Source organism: Oncorhynchus clarkii, chromosome 1 (assembly GCF_045791955.1).
Source record: "Oncorhynchus clarkii lewisi isolate Uvic-CL-2024 chromosome 1, UVic_Ocla_1.0, whole genome shotgun sequence".
NCBI classification, from domain to species: domain Eukaryota; kingdom Metazoa; phylum Chordata; class Actinopteri; order Salmoniformes; family Salmonidae; genus Oncorhynchus; species Oncorhynchus clarkii.
The window spans coordinates 71,520,990-71,537,872 of record NC_092147.1 but is presented as its reverse complement, the minus strand read 5'-3'; the positions used below and the strand labels follow the sequence as shown (position 1 = coordinate 71,537,872).

Sequence of the window (16,883 nt, the reverse complement as noted above, 5' to 3'; positions counted from 1 at the left end):
ATACAGCATACATAAGGTGGTAATTATATGGCAAATGCAGTGTAGCAAATTGAGTACATTATGGTCTATTCCTTATCTGAAGCTAATGAACATAAGAGATGTAAGATGACATCATTAAAATGTATGTGGGACATATGGGACAGGGCTACTGCCGCTCTGCTGCCATTGGAAGACGATATGTGAAACAGATATATAAGAAAGAAAGTGTCCCACATTTCAAAGTATTGAGTGAAACATTCCTTTGTGAAATGAGAGTTTTGGAGTCATATTAATCCAGCTCTTCTGATGATCATGCTAATGATACCGTAGATTGGACTGACCCATTTGATTATAATAGGATTCATAGAAGAAGAATCGGTACACATTTCTGTTTAAAATAATATGTCATAGCGACACTTTCAGAATAATATTTTATGGAATTTAGAAAGTCTGTTTGCTGTAATTCACTCTGAAGATACAGGGAAAACCTTCAAAATCACGTTTATTTTCCCTATCTCTTGTATTCTCCCTAAGGACATCTAAGAAGGCCATCTGTATGTATCCTCTGAAGGACGCAGTGCCCACTTATTATTGTAACCATTTACCAACAATTCTTTGTCTCGGGGCATCTTGAGAAAAGCGGTCCGCACAACGTTTGCTTTGATGGTCAAGCATGCCTCCCAAATTTAAATTCAATGAATGCTTTTGACCAGGGGGCTTCAAGCTAGGTTTTTAATCAGAGGTTAATGGTGTGTGTCGATGCTTATGAAACTCAATATGTGTGTGATGAAGGACACGCTACATCTCGAGACTCTGACTTTGATCTTTTGTTACAATATTTGCAAATCACATTCTGTTCTCTTACCAATGATACTGGAGTGTGTGTGTGTCTGCCTGCGCACGTGTTTTCATGCATCTGCATGTTTACGTGCAACAGAAATTGTTCCACTCTCCTTTTAGGTTATAGTCTATCATGTACATAAATCTTGTCGGCAGTTCTTGGAACAGAGGTACCTCAAAACATAGTTGTTGTCCCCAATAGGGCAGCATAGTATCTGATGTCACATTCTTGTATGAACTCCCATTTGAGGTGTAGATCCATCAACAGTGCAGACGATGTGTGCTGTGCTTCGGGGGAGTGTGTGTGTTGTGCGTGTGCGTTCATGTGTGTGGGTTGATAGGACGGTCAGTAGAGGATGAGAGCTTAAGTAAAGAGTGTGACATCGTTGACAGAAAAAGGAAACAATATGATTGGTGCTGGTCTCAGGTCCCACCTCAGCCTGTATTTTCATAACCCCTCCTTTGGGACACCAGATCACCATCCAATTACCAGTTTAATTCAAACGCTCGACTGGAAATGTACACCGCTGGCCGGGTCTCTGCCGTGCTGCTCTAAAGGACATTTCAGAGCTCTCTCACTCTCTCCCTCTTTCTCTCTCTCTCTCTCTCTCTCTCTCTCTCTCTCTCTCTCTCTCTCTCCCTCTCTCTATCTTTCTCTCTCTGTGTTTACAAGCAATTGTGAAGATGTGCGATGATCAGAGTAAATCAATTGTTTGCAAAGGTTAACAGACAGCAGAAATAGTTTCCAACTACTATTGTCAATATCAACAATATGACAGCCAAAAGCATTACCCCGTCAACCAAAGGAGAAGAGGAGAGCATGTGATGGAGACCCCCCTCTATTTCTTAAATGGGCAATCTGGAGTTTAAACAATAACAAAGCCACCCCCGCCACTGTTTCTGTTTCTGATTCAAGGACTGACCATCATCCATGATATAAAAGTATAGTTGTAACCATGTGTTGAGGCTATACAGTGTTTGTTTACATTTACTTAGTTTACAAACAGTGGAGTAAAACAAGCTTATATTTTGGGTTCTGGTGGGGTACGGCAATTGCACTAAGCTCACAAGACATTTATATATTATATCCTTCAAGAATCATTGGGTATCACGTCATTAACTTAAGTCCAAAAATGGATGTAGCAACTGCAGATTGCCCCTTTAACAGTGAATCTATCTATCCCACACACCGGCTGTATTGGGTTGTTGGTGTCTTAATGAAAGGAAATCACCATGGTGTGTAAATAATACAAAAACTGTACACTTTTAGGAGGCAAATTAGCGAAGCTAGCAGCTCAGTCTCTGTGTGTATGTGCCATTTAGAGGAAAGGGCTCTGCTCATTATCTGAGATAGAAAGCAAAATAGATTTTGTGTGAATCAAATCAAATTGTATTTACAATCTTATCGTGAAATGCTTACTTATAAGCCTTAACCAACAATGCAGTTCAAGAAATAGAGTTAATAAAATATTTATTAAATTAACTAAAGTTTTTAAAAAATGAATCATTCACAAGGTAACACAAGAAATGTACATAACAATAACGAGGCTATATACAGGGGGTACCGGTACTGAGTCAATGTGCGGGGGTACAGGTTAATCAAGGTAATTTGTAAAATGACTATGCATAGATAATAAACCGCGAGTAGCAGCTGGGTGAGGGGGGGTGGGGGGTGTTCAGTTGTTCAGCAGTCTTTTGTCTTGGGGGTAGAAGAGTGTTTTGGTCCTAGACTTGGCGCTCTGGTACCGCTTGCCATGCGGTAGCAGAGAGAACAGTCAATGACTTGGGCGACTGCAGTCATTGACAATTTTTTGGGGCCTTTCTCTGACACTGCCAAGTAAACTCAGCAAAAAAAGAAATGTCCTCTCACTGTCAACTGCGTTTATTTTCAGCAAACAATATTCAACAACTGAGACATAAGCTGAACAAGTTCCACTGACATGTGACTAACAGAAATTGAATAAGGTGTCCCTGAACAAAGAGGGGGTCAAAATCAAAAGTAACAGTCAGTATCTGGTGTAGCCACCAGCTGCATTAAGTACTGCAGTGCATCTCCTCCTCATGGACCAGATTTGCCAGTTCTTGCTGTGAGATGTTACCCCACTCTTCCACCAAGGTACCTGCAAAGTTCCCAGACATTTCTGGGGGGAATGGCCCTAGTCCTCACCCTCCGATCGAACAGGTCCCAGATGTGCTCAATGGGATTGAGTTCCGGGCTCTTCGCTGGCAATGGCAGAACGCTGACATTCCTGTCTTGTCGGAAATCATGCACAGAATGAGCAGTATGGCTGGTGGAATTGTTATGCTGGAGGGCCATGACAGGATGAGCCTGCAGGAATTGTACCACATGAGGGAGGAGGATGTCTTCCCTGTAACGCACAGTGTTGAGATTACATGCAATGACAACAAGCTCAGTCCGATGATGCTATGACACACCGCCCCAGACCTTGACGGACCCTCCACCTCCAAATCGATCCCGTTCCAGAGTACAGGCCTCGGAGTAATTCTCATTCCTAAACGCAAATCTGACTATCACCCATGGTGAGACAATATTTATTTCCTGGGGTGGTAGGTAGATTGAATCCCCGAGCTGACAAGGTAAAAATCTGTCATTCTGCCCCTGAACAAGGCAATTAATCCACGGTTCCTAGGCCATCATTGAAAATAAGAATTTGTTCTTAAAACCTCTTGAGGATAGGGGAGACGCTAGCGTCTCAACCGGCCAATTTCCAGGGTAAATGCAGATTCAAATAAATTGCTATAAAATTCAAACTTTCATTAAATCACACATGTAAGATACTCAATTAAAGCTACACTCGTTGTGAATCCAGCCAACATGTCAGAAAGCATATGAAGCTATTATCTGATAGCCTGCAGCCATCCTCACCAGCAGTAAACAAAGGGGCTAGCGTAGCAGGCGCTACACAAAACGCTGAAATAAAATATAAAATATGCATTATCTTTGACGAGCTTCTTTTGTTTAACTCCAATATGTTCCATAAACATTACAATTGGTCCTTTTGTACGATAAATTCCGTCCATATATATCGAAAATGTCCATTTATAAAGCGCGTTTGATCCATAAAAAAACAGCTTAGTAAAACGCAACGTCACTACAAAATATTTCAAAAGTTGCCTATAAACTTTGCCAAAATATTTCAAACAACTTTTGGAATACAGCGTTAGGTATTTTTAAACGTTAATAATCGATCAAATTGTAGACGGGGCAATCTGTATTCAATACATGAACGAAAAGAAAAAAGCTCTGCTCTTCACGTCTTGTGCAACTCATATAATTGTCCCCTGTTCCGAGTTGGCCTACTTCCTGTTAAGACAAAGAAATAACATCAGCCATATTCCAAACACTGGCGACATCGTGTGGAAGCGGTAGGAACTGAAAGTAGGTTCTTAATACATTTCCAATGGCAAAGACAATATAGGGAAGAAACAAAATTCTAAACAGTTAGTCCTCTGGGTTTTGCCTGCTACATAAGTTCTGTTATACTCACAGACATGATAATAATAATATGCATATCTTATATTCTTGGCATGAGTAGCAGGAAGTTGAAAATGAGTGAAAATTCTGCCCCCTAGCTTTAAGAGGTTCTTAACTGACCTGCCTAGATAAATAAAGGTAAAACATATATATATATATTTAAACTGCAACTTGTCAGTGAAGAGCACTTTTTGCCTGTCCTGTCCTGGCGGTGGGTTTGTGCCCATAGGCAACGTTGTTACCGGTGATGTCTAGTGAGGACCTACCTTACAACAGGCCTACAAGCCCTTAGTCCAGCCTCTCTCAGCCTATTGCGGACAGTCTGAGCACTGATGAAGGGATTGTGCATTCCTGGTGTAACTCGGGCAATTGTTGTTGCCATCCTGTACCTGTCCCGCTGGTGTGATGTTTGGATGTACCAATCCTGTGCAGGTGTTGTTACATGTGGTCTGCCACTGCGAAGGCGATCAACTGTCCGTCCTATCTCCCTGTAGCACTGTCTTAGGCGTCTCACAGTACAGACATTGCAATTTATTGCCCTGGCCACATCTGCAGTCCTCATGCCTCCTTGCAGCATGCCTACGGCACATTCACACAGATGAGCAGGGACCCTGGGCATCTTTCTTTTGGTGTCTTTCAGAGTCAGTAGAAAATCCTCTTTAGTGTTCTAAGGTTTTGTAACTGTGACCTTAATTGCCTACCTCTGTAAGCTGTTAATGTCTTAACAACCATTCCACAGGTGCATGTTCATTAATTGTTTATGGTTAAGCATGGGAAACAGTGTTTAAACCCTTTACAATGAAGATCTGTGAAGTTATTTGGATTTTTATAATTATCTTTGCAAGACAGGGTCATAAAAAAGGGATGTTTCTTTTTTTCTGAGTTTATATAGGTCCTGGATGTCAGGAATCTTGGCTCCAATGATGTACTGTGCGGTACGCACTACCCTCTAGCGCCTTCCTGTCAGATGCTGAGCAGTTGTCATATCAGGCGGTAATGCAACCGGTCAGGATGCTCTCAATGTTGCAGTTGTAGAACTTTTTGAGGATCTGGGGACCCATGCCAAATCTTTTCAGTCTCCTGAGGGGGGAAAGGTGTTGTCATGCCCTCTTCACAACTGTCTTGGTGTGTTTGGACCTTGATACTTTGTTGGTGATGTGGACACCAAGGAACTTGAAATGCCATTGGAGGAATCCCCGAACATATTCCAGTCTGTGCTAGCAAAACAGTCCTGTAGCGTAGCATCTGTGTCATCTGACCACTTCTGTATTGAGCGAGTCACTGGTACTTCTTGCTTTAGTTTTTGCTTGTAAGCAGGAATCAGGAGGATAGGATCATTATCAGATTTGTCAAATGGAGGGCAAGGGAGAGCGTTGTATGTGTCTCTGTTTGTGGAGAAAAGGTGGTCTAGAGTTTTTTTTCCTCTGGTTGCACATATGACATACTGGTAGAAATGAGGTCAAACAAATTTAAGTTTTCCTACATTAAAGTCACCGGCCACTAGGAGCGCTGCTTCTGGATGAGTATTTTCTTGTTTGCTTATGGCCTTATATAGCTTGTTGAGTGCGGTCTTAGTCCCAGCGTCGGTTTGTGGTGGTAAATAGACGGCTACGAATAATATAGATGTGAACTCTCTTGGTAGATAGTGTGGGCTACAGCTTATCATGAGGTTTTCTACTTCAGACGAGCAATACCACGAGACTTCTTTAATATTAGACATCGCACACCAGCAGTTATTGACAAATAGACACACACCCCCGCCCCTTGTCTTACCAGACGTAGCTGCTCTGTCTTGCCGAAAAACAGAGCAGCCAGTCAGCTCTATATAGTCTGTGTCGTTGTTCAGCCAAGTCTCTGTGAAACATATTACTCCAGTTATTACAGTTTTTAATATCCCGTTGGTAGGATATTCTTAAATGTAGATCATCCAGTCTGTTTTCCAATGACTTTGGCCAATAATAGCAAGGGTGGTGATGGTTTACTCACTCGCCAACGAATTCTCACAAGGCACCCAGGCCTCCGTCCCCTGTCTTTTCTTCACACAAATGATGGGGATGAGGGCCTGGTCTCGGGAGGCAGTAAGTCCTTCGCATTGGACTCATTAAAGAAAAATCTTTGTCCAGTTTGAGGTGAGAAATCGCTGTTCTGATGTTCAGAAGCTTTTTTCGGTCATAAGAGACAGTAGCAGCAACATTACGTCTAAAATGAGTTACAAACAATGCGAAAAAACAAACAAAATAGCAAAGTTGGTTAGGAGCCAGTAAAACGGCAGCCATCCCCTCCGGTGCATCTATGTGTGTGTGCGTGCGAACGTACGTGTGTGTTGGGGGTTTCTTTGTTCCGACATGGAAAAAGCAATGTACCCTGTTCTCTTGAGAGCCAAAACACTGTTGACAACAGCACAATGAAGCACAATGGCAGAGGCTAAATTTGGCTTCTCTCTCTCTCTCTCTCTCTCTCTCTCTCTCTCTCTCTCTCTCTCTCTCTCTCTCTCTCTCTCCCTACCTCTCTCTCTCTCTCTCTCTCTCCCTACCTCTCTCTCTCTCTCTCTCTCCCTACCTCTCTCTCTCTTTCTCTCTCTCTCTCTCTCTGTCTCTGTGTGTGTGTGTTTACAAGCAATTGTGAAGGTGTGCAGTGATCAGAGTAAATCAATTGTTTGCAGAGGTTAACAGACAGCAGAAATAGTATTGTCAATATCAACAAAAACGTTACCCCAGCAACAAGAGGAGAGCAGGTGATGGAAAACCCCCTCTAATATGAAACCCTGGAGGTCCCTTAAATGGGCAATCCGGAGTTGAAACAATAACAAAGCCTCCCCTGCCACTGTTTATGTAAAAATCTGAGGGATGGGACTGGATATAAAATTCATAGACAGAGCTATGGATGCAAGGACTGACCATCATCCATGATATAAAAGTATAGTTGTCACCATGTTTTGAGGCTATACTGTAATGCTCCGGGTGTCGTGGGTGTGGAGTCAAATGCAGGAGACAGAGAGTTCAATGCTGCGCGTCTTTTAATCGCACCAATGCACCACAGGGTGCTCACAAAAACGTTACGTTCCCAAAACACAGGGAATCAAAATGTACAATGGGAAACAATCCCGACCGGACACTAACACGTGCCTATACCACAGAGCCGAAGGTTACATAGAAATAATCCCGCACAACAACCAGGCGGGCCGGCTGTCTAATAAAGACAAACTAATTAAACATTCACAGGTGCTACCACTCAACATACAAGGAGGGGAAGGAAAAACAATCAGTGGCAGCTAATAGGCCGGTGATGACGACCGCCGAGCGCCACCTGCCCGGGAAAGGGAAACACCCTCGGTCGGACTCGTGACAGTACCCCCCCCCTGACGCGTGGCTCCCGCAGCGCGCCGACACCGGCCTCGAGGTCGCCCCGGAGGACGAGGCGCAGGGCGATCCGGATGGAGGCGATGGAAATCCCTCAACATGGAGGGATCCAAGATGTCCCCCACCGGTACCCAGCACCTCTCCTCCGGACCGTACCCCTCCCAGTCTACGAGGTACTGCAGGCCCCTCACCCGGCGTCTTGAGTCCAGAATGGCCCGGATCGTGTACGCCGGGGACCCCTCGATGTCCAGCGGGGGGGGAGGGACCTCCGGTACCTCACTGTCCTGCAGGGGACCAGCTACCACCGGCCTGAGGAGAGACACATGAAACGAGGGGTTAATACGATAATAGGAAGGGAGTTGTAATCGATAACACACCTCGTTTATCCTCCTCAGGACTTTAAAGGGCCCTACACACTGCGGACCCAGCTTCCGGCAGGGCAAGCGGAGAGGTAGGTTTCGGGTCGAGAGCCAGACCCTGTCCCCCGGTACAAACACGGGGGCCTCACTGCGGTGGCGGTCAGCACTCCTCTTCTGACGTCCACTCGCTTGTCGTAGAGATTCCTGGACGGCCCTCCAGGTCTCCTTGGAGCGCTGTACCCATTCCTCCACCGCAGGAGCCTCGGTCTGGCTCGGATGCCATGGTGCCAGGACCGGCTGGTACCCCAACACACACTGAAAAGGGGACACGTTAGTAGAGGAGTGGCGTAGTGAGTTCTGAGCCATTTCAGCCCAGGGAATGTATCGTGCCCACTCCCCTGGCCGATCCTGGCAATACGACCGCAGAAACCTACCCACCTCCTGGTTCACTCTCTCCACCTGCCCATTACTCTCGGGGTGATAACCGGAGGTCAGGCTGACAGAGACCCCCAAACGTTCCATGAACGCTCTCCATACCCGGGACGTGAATTGGGGGCCCCGATCAGAAACGATGTCCTGAATAACGCCTCCGCAGTCTGTAGGGCTGTAGGGATACCGGGCAACGGGAGGAGACGGCAGGACTTAGAGAACCGATCCACAATCACCAGAACCGTGGTGTTCCCCTGAGACGGCGGGAGATCGGTTAGGAAATCTATGGACAGATGTGACCATGGCCGCTGTGGAACAGGGAGGGGTTGTAGCTTCCCTCTAGGAAGGTGCCTAGGAGCCTTACTCTGAGCGCACACTGAACAGGAGGAGACATAACCCTTAACGTCCTTAGCCAACGTAGGCCACCAATACCTCCCCTGAAGGCTCCCCACTGTCCTCGTCACCCCAGGGTGACCCAAGGAGGGTAGGACGTGAGCCCACCGAATCAGTTTGTCCCAAACACCAAGCGGCACGTACCTTCGCCCCGCTGGACACTGAGGAGGCGCGGGTTCAGCCCGTAACGCCCGCTCGATGTCCGAGTCCACCTCCCATACCACTGGGGCTACCAGCTTCGAGGCGGGAAGGATGGGAGTAGGTTCGGTGGACCCATCCTCCGTGTCATAAAGGCGGGACAGTGCGTCAGCCTTCACGTTCTGGGAGCCCGGTCTATAAGACAAAGTAAATCGGAACCGGGTGAAGAACATGGCCCACCTTGCCTGACGTGGGTTAAGTCTCCTAGCTGCCCGAATATACTCCAGATTCTGGTGGTCGGTCCAGATGAGAAAGGGGTGTTTAGCCCCCTCAAGCCAGTGTCTCCACACCTTCAGAGCTCTAACCACCGCTAGCAACTCCCGGTCCCCCACATCATAGTTACGCTCCGCTGGGCTGAGCTTCCTTGAGAAGAAAGCGCAGGGTCGGAGTTTTGGTGGCGTACCCGAGCGCTGTGATAGCACGGCACCCACCCCAGCCTCGGACGCGTCCACCTCCACTATGAATGCTAGAGAGGGGTCCGGATGCGCCAACACGGGCGCATCAGTAAACAGCGCCTTCAACTTGTTGAATGCTCCGTCCGCCTCTGCTGACCACTGCAAACGCACCGGGCCCCCCTTCAGCAGTGAGGTAATGGGAGCCGCTACCTGGCCAAAACCCCGGATAAACCTCCGGTAGTAGTTGGCAAAACCCAGAAACCGCTGCACCTCCTTTACCGTGGTCGGAGTCGGCCAATTACGCACGGCCCTAATGCGGTCACCCTCCATCACTACCCCCGAGGTGGAAATGCGATATCCCAGAAAAGACACGGCTCGTTTAGAGAACACGCATTTCTCAGCCTTGACGTATAGGTCATGCTCCAGCAGTCTACCAAGCACCTTGCGCACCAGAGACACATGCGCGGTGTGAGTGGCCGAGTAGATCAGAATGTCATCGATATAAGCCACCACTCCCTGCCCGCACAGGTCCCTGAGAATCTCGTCTACAAAGGATTGGAAAACGGCTGGAGCATTCTTTAACCCATACGGCATGACGAGGTACTCATAGTGGCCTGATGTAGTACTAAATGTGGTTTTCCACTCGTCTCCCTTCCGAATACGCACCAAACTATACGCGCTCCTGAGATCCAGTTTTGTGAAGAACTGCGCTCCGTGGAACGATTCCACCGCCGTAGCGATGAGAGGTAGAGGGTAACTATACCCCACTGTGATGGCGTTTAGACCTCTATAATCGATACACGGACGCAAGCCTCCCTCCTTTTTCCTCACAAAAAAGAAACTTGAGGAGACGGGTGAAATGGAGGACCGAATGTACCCCTGTCCCAGCGCCTCCGTGACATATGTCTCCATTGCCAACGTCTCCTCCTGGGACAGCGGGTACACGTGACTCTTGGGAAGCACAGCGTCTACCTGGAGATCTATCGTACAATCCCTTCCCGGTCGATAAGGTGGTAATTTAGTCGCTTTCACTTTACTGAAAGCGATTGCCAAATCGGCATACTCGGGGGGAATGCACACCGTGGAACCCTGGTCTGGACTCTCCACCGACGTGGCACCGATGGAAACTCCCAAACACCTTCCAGAACACTCCTCTGACCACCCCTGGAGACGCCCCTGTCTCCACGAAATTTTAGGATTGTGCCGGGCCAGCCAGGGAGTCCCCAGCACCACTGGAAACGCAGGCGAGTCAATAATAAAGAAACTGATACGCTCCCTATGATTCCCCTGCGTCACCATGTCCAGTGGGACCGTGGTCTCCCTGACCATCCCTGACCCTAATGGCCGGCTATCTAGGGAGTGCACGGGGAAAGGAGAATCGATCGGCACCAGCGGAACCCCTAACTTAAGGGCGAGTCCGCGATCCATAAAGTTCCCAGCTGCGCCTGAATCGACTAGCGCCCTATGCTGGGAAGAGGGAAAAAAGCGAAGGAAAAAAGTTAAGACAAACATGTGGCCAACAGGGGGTTCTGGGTGAGTTTGATGCTGACTCACCTGGGGTGACCGAGAAGCGTTCCGCCTGCCATCTCTACTCCCAGACGGACCCCCCCAGCACCGATCAGACGTGTGTCCTCTCCGACCACAGTTGGTGCAGGGAAGGCCTCCTCCTCCGGTACCCCTCGGCGCAGCCACTCCCAACTCCATCGGAATGGGAGCGGAGGGGCTGGGTGGTGGAACGCACAGGACCCTCTCTGAACGCCCGCGGGCAGCCAGCAGATTAACCAGTCGAATGGACATGTCAATCAGCTGATCCAGTGACAGAGTGGTGTCCCGACACGCTAACTCCCGGCGGACATCCTCTCGGAGACTACACCTGTAGTGGTCCATGAGGGCCCTGTCGTTCCACCCAGATCCGGCTGCCAAGGTCCGGAACTCCAGCGCGTAATCCTGGGCGCTCCTCCTCTCCTGCCTGAGGTGAAATAGTCGTTCTCCCGCCGCTCGGCCGTCTAGAGGGTGATCAAACACGGTGCGGAAGCGACGGGAAAACTCTGGGTAGTGCTCCCGCGCTGAGTCTGGACCATTCCAGACCGCATTCGCCCATTCCAGGGCACGACCCGTGAGGCAGGAGATGAGGACACTCACCCTCTCTTCTCCTGAGGGAGTGGGTCTGATGGTGGCCAGGTATAGCTCCAGCTGGAGCAGAAACCCCTGGCAACCCGCCGCCGCTCCATCATAAGCCCTCGGTAGCGTCAGACGGAGGGTGCTGGAGTCGGGAGATGGGGAGTCCGGAACCGTGGGTGCCGAAGGTGGAGAGAGGAGCCCACTCCTCTCCCATCTGTCCATTCTCTCCATCACTTGATCCATCGCGGATCCAATCCGATGAAGGACGGTGGTGTGGTGGAGAACCCGTTCCTCCATCGATGGGAGAGGGTTGGCTGCTGCTCCTGCTGACTCCATTCAATTTGATAGGTGCGGGATTCTGTAATGCTCCGGGTGTCGTGGGTGTGGAGTCAAATGCAGGAGACAGAGAGTTCAATGCTGCGCGTCTTTTAATCGCACCAATGCACCACAGGGTGCTCACAAAAACGTTACGTTCCCAAAACACAGGGAATCAAAATGTACAATGGGAAACAATCCCGACCGGACACTAACACGTGCCTATACCACAGAGCCGAAGGTTACATAGAAATAATCCCGCACAACAACCAGGCGGGCCGGCTGTCTAATAAAGACAAACTAATTAAACATTCACAGGTGCTACCACTCAACATACAAGGAGGGGAAGGAAAAACAATCAGTGGCAGCTAATAGGCCGGTGACGACGACCGCCGAGCGCCACCTGCCCGGGAAAGGGAAACACCCTCGGTCGGACTCGTGACATATACAGTGTTTGTTGACATTCATTTTGTTTACAAACAGTGGAGTTAAACAGGATTATATTTTGGGTTCTGATGGGGTTCAACAGTTTAACTAAGCTCACGAGGCATTTATAAATGATATCTTTCAAGAATGAATGGTATCACGTCATTAACTTAAGTCCAAAAATGGATGTAACAACTGCAGATTGCCCCTTTAACAGTGAACAGCTAGCAGCTCAGTCTCTTTATGGGCCCTGCTCATTATCTGAGATAGAAAGCAAAATAGATTTTGTCCGTGTGTGTGTGTGTGAATGTGTGCATGCGTATGTGTGTTGGGGGTTTCTTTCTTCCGACATGGAAAAAGCAATGTACCCTGTCCTCTTGAGAGGCAGGTGTATCTGCCAAAACACTGTTGACATCAGTAGCACAATGGCAGAGAGGCTACATTTGGCACATAGTCCCAATTCACACCCAGCAGGTGTTTATGATGGCAAGTACAAGGATGTACCACTCAGGGACTGGATTTAGTTCAATTAATACCCCCTTCAGCCTCCCGCCTCCCTCCCTCCACATGCCCTGTGCATGCCCATGTGAGAAAAAACCCTCTCTCTTTCCTCTTTAGCCCATCTTTACCACAACACTCCTTAATGGTTGCCTCCTCTCCTCTCTTTTCCACTGGTGAAACCCTTGTCGTTTCCTGCAGCTGTGACCTTTTGAGATAGGGAGTGTGTTTGCGTGTGTGTGTTTGGAAAATGGGTAGTGGTGGGGTGGGGGGGGTGTATGAGGAGGCTAGATGGCATGAGAAGGGCTTGTCACCTCGGTCCATGTGAAATAGGTTGCGTAGCAGCTTCAACATATGGGTCATTCCTCCCCTACTTAGACACGACAGTGTGACTTGACTTACATGTCAACAGCTCTAATGCTGATACACTTTCTCACCGACCGGGAGTAAAGCTTGATTCCGTACTTGTTCAGTACTGTATTTAGTACAGTATTTAGTGTATGCTCATCTTTTGCCAACAGAGTTTTCCTGTTATGAATTTGGATGAAGTGGAATACTGTATGGACTCCTCCAGCTGCCGCATTAAGTGTTAGGTTTCAGTGTGTCTTAGAGTGGTCTTCACTTGACCCTGAGATCTGTTAAAGTGTGTGTAGACAGCTTGCATGGACTCGCCTTCCCAGCTGTAAGTGTAGATTTGAGTGTTCTCAGTGATATGGTAGTGTGTGTGTGTGTGTGTGTGTGTGTGTGTGTGTGTGTGTGTGTGTGTGTGTGTGTGTGTGTGGACTGGTCGTGCTAGTTAGACTGGAGGGGCCATGGAGTCCTGGGACAACTCAGACTCTGAGAGCGACTGGGGAGACGAGTCCTCGGAAGAGGAGGATATCGATGATGTCACTAACAATACAGAGTGAAGCTGGTTTTACTTTTGGTACTGTTTACTGTCACTAATGTCCATGTATTTGTCAACACAAAGCTTGATAATCCTATGATGACATTTTTCCATGGCAAGTCTGTGGTTTCCTAACGTATCAAAAGCAGTGTTGGAATGATTTATCAAAATGTGGAACACAATGTTTTTATTGTGTAATAACTATTTTTCCATGTCATTTTAAACACATACCTGGTCGTTAATGTTTCATAAAAAAAGGTGCTGCTGTATTCTGTGTAATATGTGTTACTAATGACTGTTCATGTTCTGTTGCAGGGAGGACATCAGGACAGCAAACGTCATCGCTGCAGAGGCCGTTACATGTCTGGTCATCGACAGAGAGTGAGTATTCAAAACCTCAGTACCTTCTCTTGTATTCTGAAATGGTTTTAATCATTTGGTCTAGAATCTTATATAACATAAGCTTTTATCCAAAGCAACTTTTTTTGTACAAATGGCCCTGGGAATTGAACCCATAACCCTGATGTTGCAAGCATCATGCTCTACCAACTGAGCCATACAGGACACTCATTGTGTCACTGCTAACATCAGTATATCAGTTAGCTGTAATGTAAGAGCAGGGTTAGGTGGTATCAGGTTAGCTCCTGTTATGGAGCAGGCCTCTCATGGGCAACCCTTAGTGAGTGAGTCATCTGAATGAGATGATTATTATGGTCTGTCACTCTGTCACACAGACCGCTAATGCTCTCTCACCTCACATAGCCAGCTTGCCATATGCGTCAACAAGAATGGGTTGGGTTTAAGGCCAGGATGAGAGAGAGGTTAGCGGTGGCAGGGGGGAAGAGAGAGGGGGGGAAAGAGAGCGATAATGAGAATTAGGGGATAATGGTGAGAGGGAAACTCCAGCAGAGATACAGTTGAAGTCAGAAGTTTACATACACATTACATACACATTGAAACTCAGTTTTTCACAATTCATGACATTTAATCCTAATAAAAATTCCCTGTCTTAGGTCAGTTAGGATCACCACTTTATTTTAAGAATGTGAAATGTCAGAATAATAGTAGAGAGAATTGTTTTTTTTAAGCTTTTATTTCTTTCATCACATTCCAAGTGGGTCAGAAGTGTACATACACTTAATTAGTATTTTGTAGCATTGCCTTTAAATTAAATTGTTTAACTTGTGACAAACGTTTCGGGTAGCCTTCCACAAGCTTCCCACAATAAGTTGCGTGAATTTTGGCCCATTCCTCCTGACAGAGCTGGTGTAACTGAGTCAGGTTTGTAGGCCTCCTTGCTTTCACACACTTTTTCAGTTCTGCCCACAAATATTCTATAGGATTGAGGTCAGGGCTTTGTGATGGCACTCCAATACCTTGAATTTGTTGTCCTTGAGCCATTTTGCAACAACTTTGGAAGTATTCTTAGGGTCATTGTCCATTTGGAAGACCCATTTGTGACCAAGCTTTAACTTCCTGACTGATGTCTTGAGATGTTGCTTCAATATATCCACATTATTTTCCTCCCTCGTGATGCCATCTATTTTGTGAAGTGCACCAGTCCCTCCTGCAGCAAAGCACCCCCACAACATGATGTTGCCACCCCCATGCTTCACGGTTGGGATGGGGTTCTTCGGCCTGCAAGCCTCCCCCTTTTTCCTCCAAATGTAACGATGGTCATTATGGCCAAACAGTTCTATTTTAGTTTCATCCGACCAGAGCACATTTCTCCAAAAAGTACAATCTCTGTCCCCACGTGCAGTTGCAAACCGTAGTCTGGATTTTTTTATGGCAGTTTTGGAGCAGTGGCTTCTTCCTTGCTGAGCAGCCTTTCAGGTTATTTCGATATAGGACTCGTTTTACTGTGGATATAGATACTTTTGTACCTGTTTAATCCAGCATCTTCACAAGGTCCTTTGCTGTTGTTCTGGGAAAGATTTGCACTTTTTGCACCAAAGTACATTCATCTCTCGGAGACAGAACGCGCCTCCTTCTTGAGCGGTATGGCGGCTGCATGGTCCCATGGGGGTTATACTTGCATACTATTGTTTGTACATATGAACATTGTACCTTAAGGCCTCTGGAAATTGCTCCCAAGGATGAACCAGACTTACAATTACCTACAATTTTATTTTTCTGAGTTCTGATTTCTTTTGATTTTCCCATATCAAGCAAAGAGGCACTGAGTTAGGTAGGCCTTGAAATACATCCACAGGTACACCTCCAATTGACTGAAATTATGTCAATTAGCCTATCAGAAGCTTCTAAAGCCATGACATAATTTTCTGGAATTTTCCAAGCTGTTTAAAGGCACAGTCAACTTAATGTACAGTATGTAGTAAACTTCTGACCCACTGGAATTGTGATATGGTGAATTATAAGTGAAATAATCTGTCTGTAAACAATTGTTGGAAAAATGAGTTTTAATGGCTCCAACCTAAGTGTATTTAAACTTCTGACTTCAACTGGATGTGTGTGTGTGTGTGTGTGTGTGTGTGTGTGTGTGTGTGTGTGTGTGTGTGTGTGTGTGTGTGTGTGTGTGTGTGTGTGTGTGTGTGTGTGTGTGTGTGTGTGTGTGTGTCTGTGTGTGTGTCTGTGTCTGTGTGTGTGTGTGTGTGTGTGTTTGCGCATGTGTTTGAATGTCACAATGTAAGTATTTTGGCATGAGGATTTAGCCTTGGCAGCCAGGGTTGTAAGCTGGTATTTCAGTTGTAAAGATATCAATTGAAATTTACATTTATCATTATTATCCTTCATTTTCATATTCATCAATATTTGCTTAAGGATTTATGGGTCTAGGGCTCAAGCACATCCAAACAGAGATGATATGTGTGGGGAATCTGGGTATTATAAATTGAGACCAAGTGGTTTCCACTTCAAACAAACAACAATCTTACAAAGGTTTTTTTAACATTCATAAAGTTTTCATAGGTACTATAAAGATGCAATACACAGCTGCACTAGATTAGTCATATGGAGAATAAGTGTGTCACACCCTGACCATAGTTTGCTTTGTATGTTTCTATGTTTTGGTTGGTCAGGGTGTGATCTGATTGGGCATTCTATGTTGGATGTCTTGTTTGTCTATTTCTATGTCTGGCCTGATATGGTTCTCAATCAGAGGCAGGTGTTAGTCATTGTCTCTGATTGGGAACCATATTTAGGTAGCCTGGGTTTCACTGTGTATTT

The 16,883-nt window shown here is 46.7% G+C and overlaps 1 protein-coding gene across 2 annotated transcripts in view; it reads left to right on the top strand.

Annotated features, from left to right (window-relative positions):
• Positions 1 to 16,883, top strand: part of LOC139411631 (cGMP-dependent protein kinase 1-like) — a 157,933-nt gene that overhangs the window by 122,492 nt on the left and 18,558 nt on the right. For both annotated transcript variants that reach the window (XM_071158236.1, XM_071158228.1), the window contains exon 8: positions 14,010 to 14,075. In XM_071158236.1, the coding sequence (XP_071014337.1) occupies positions 14,010 to 14,075 (66 nt within the window). The remainder of the gene's footprint in view (positions 1 to 14,009; positions 14,076 to 16,883) is intronic.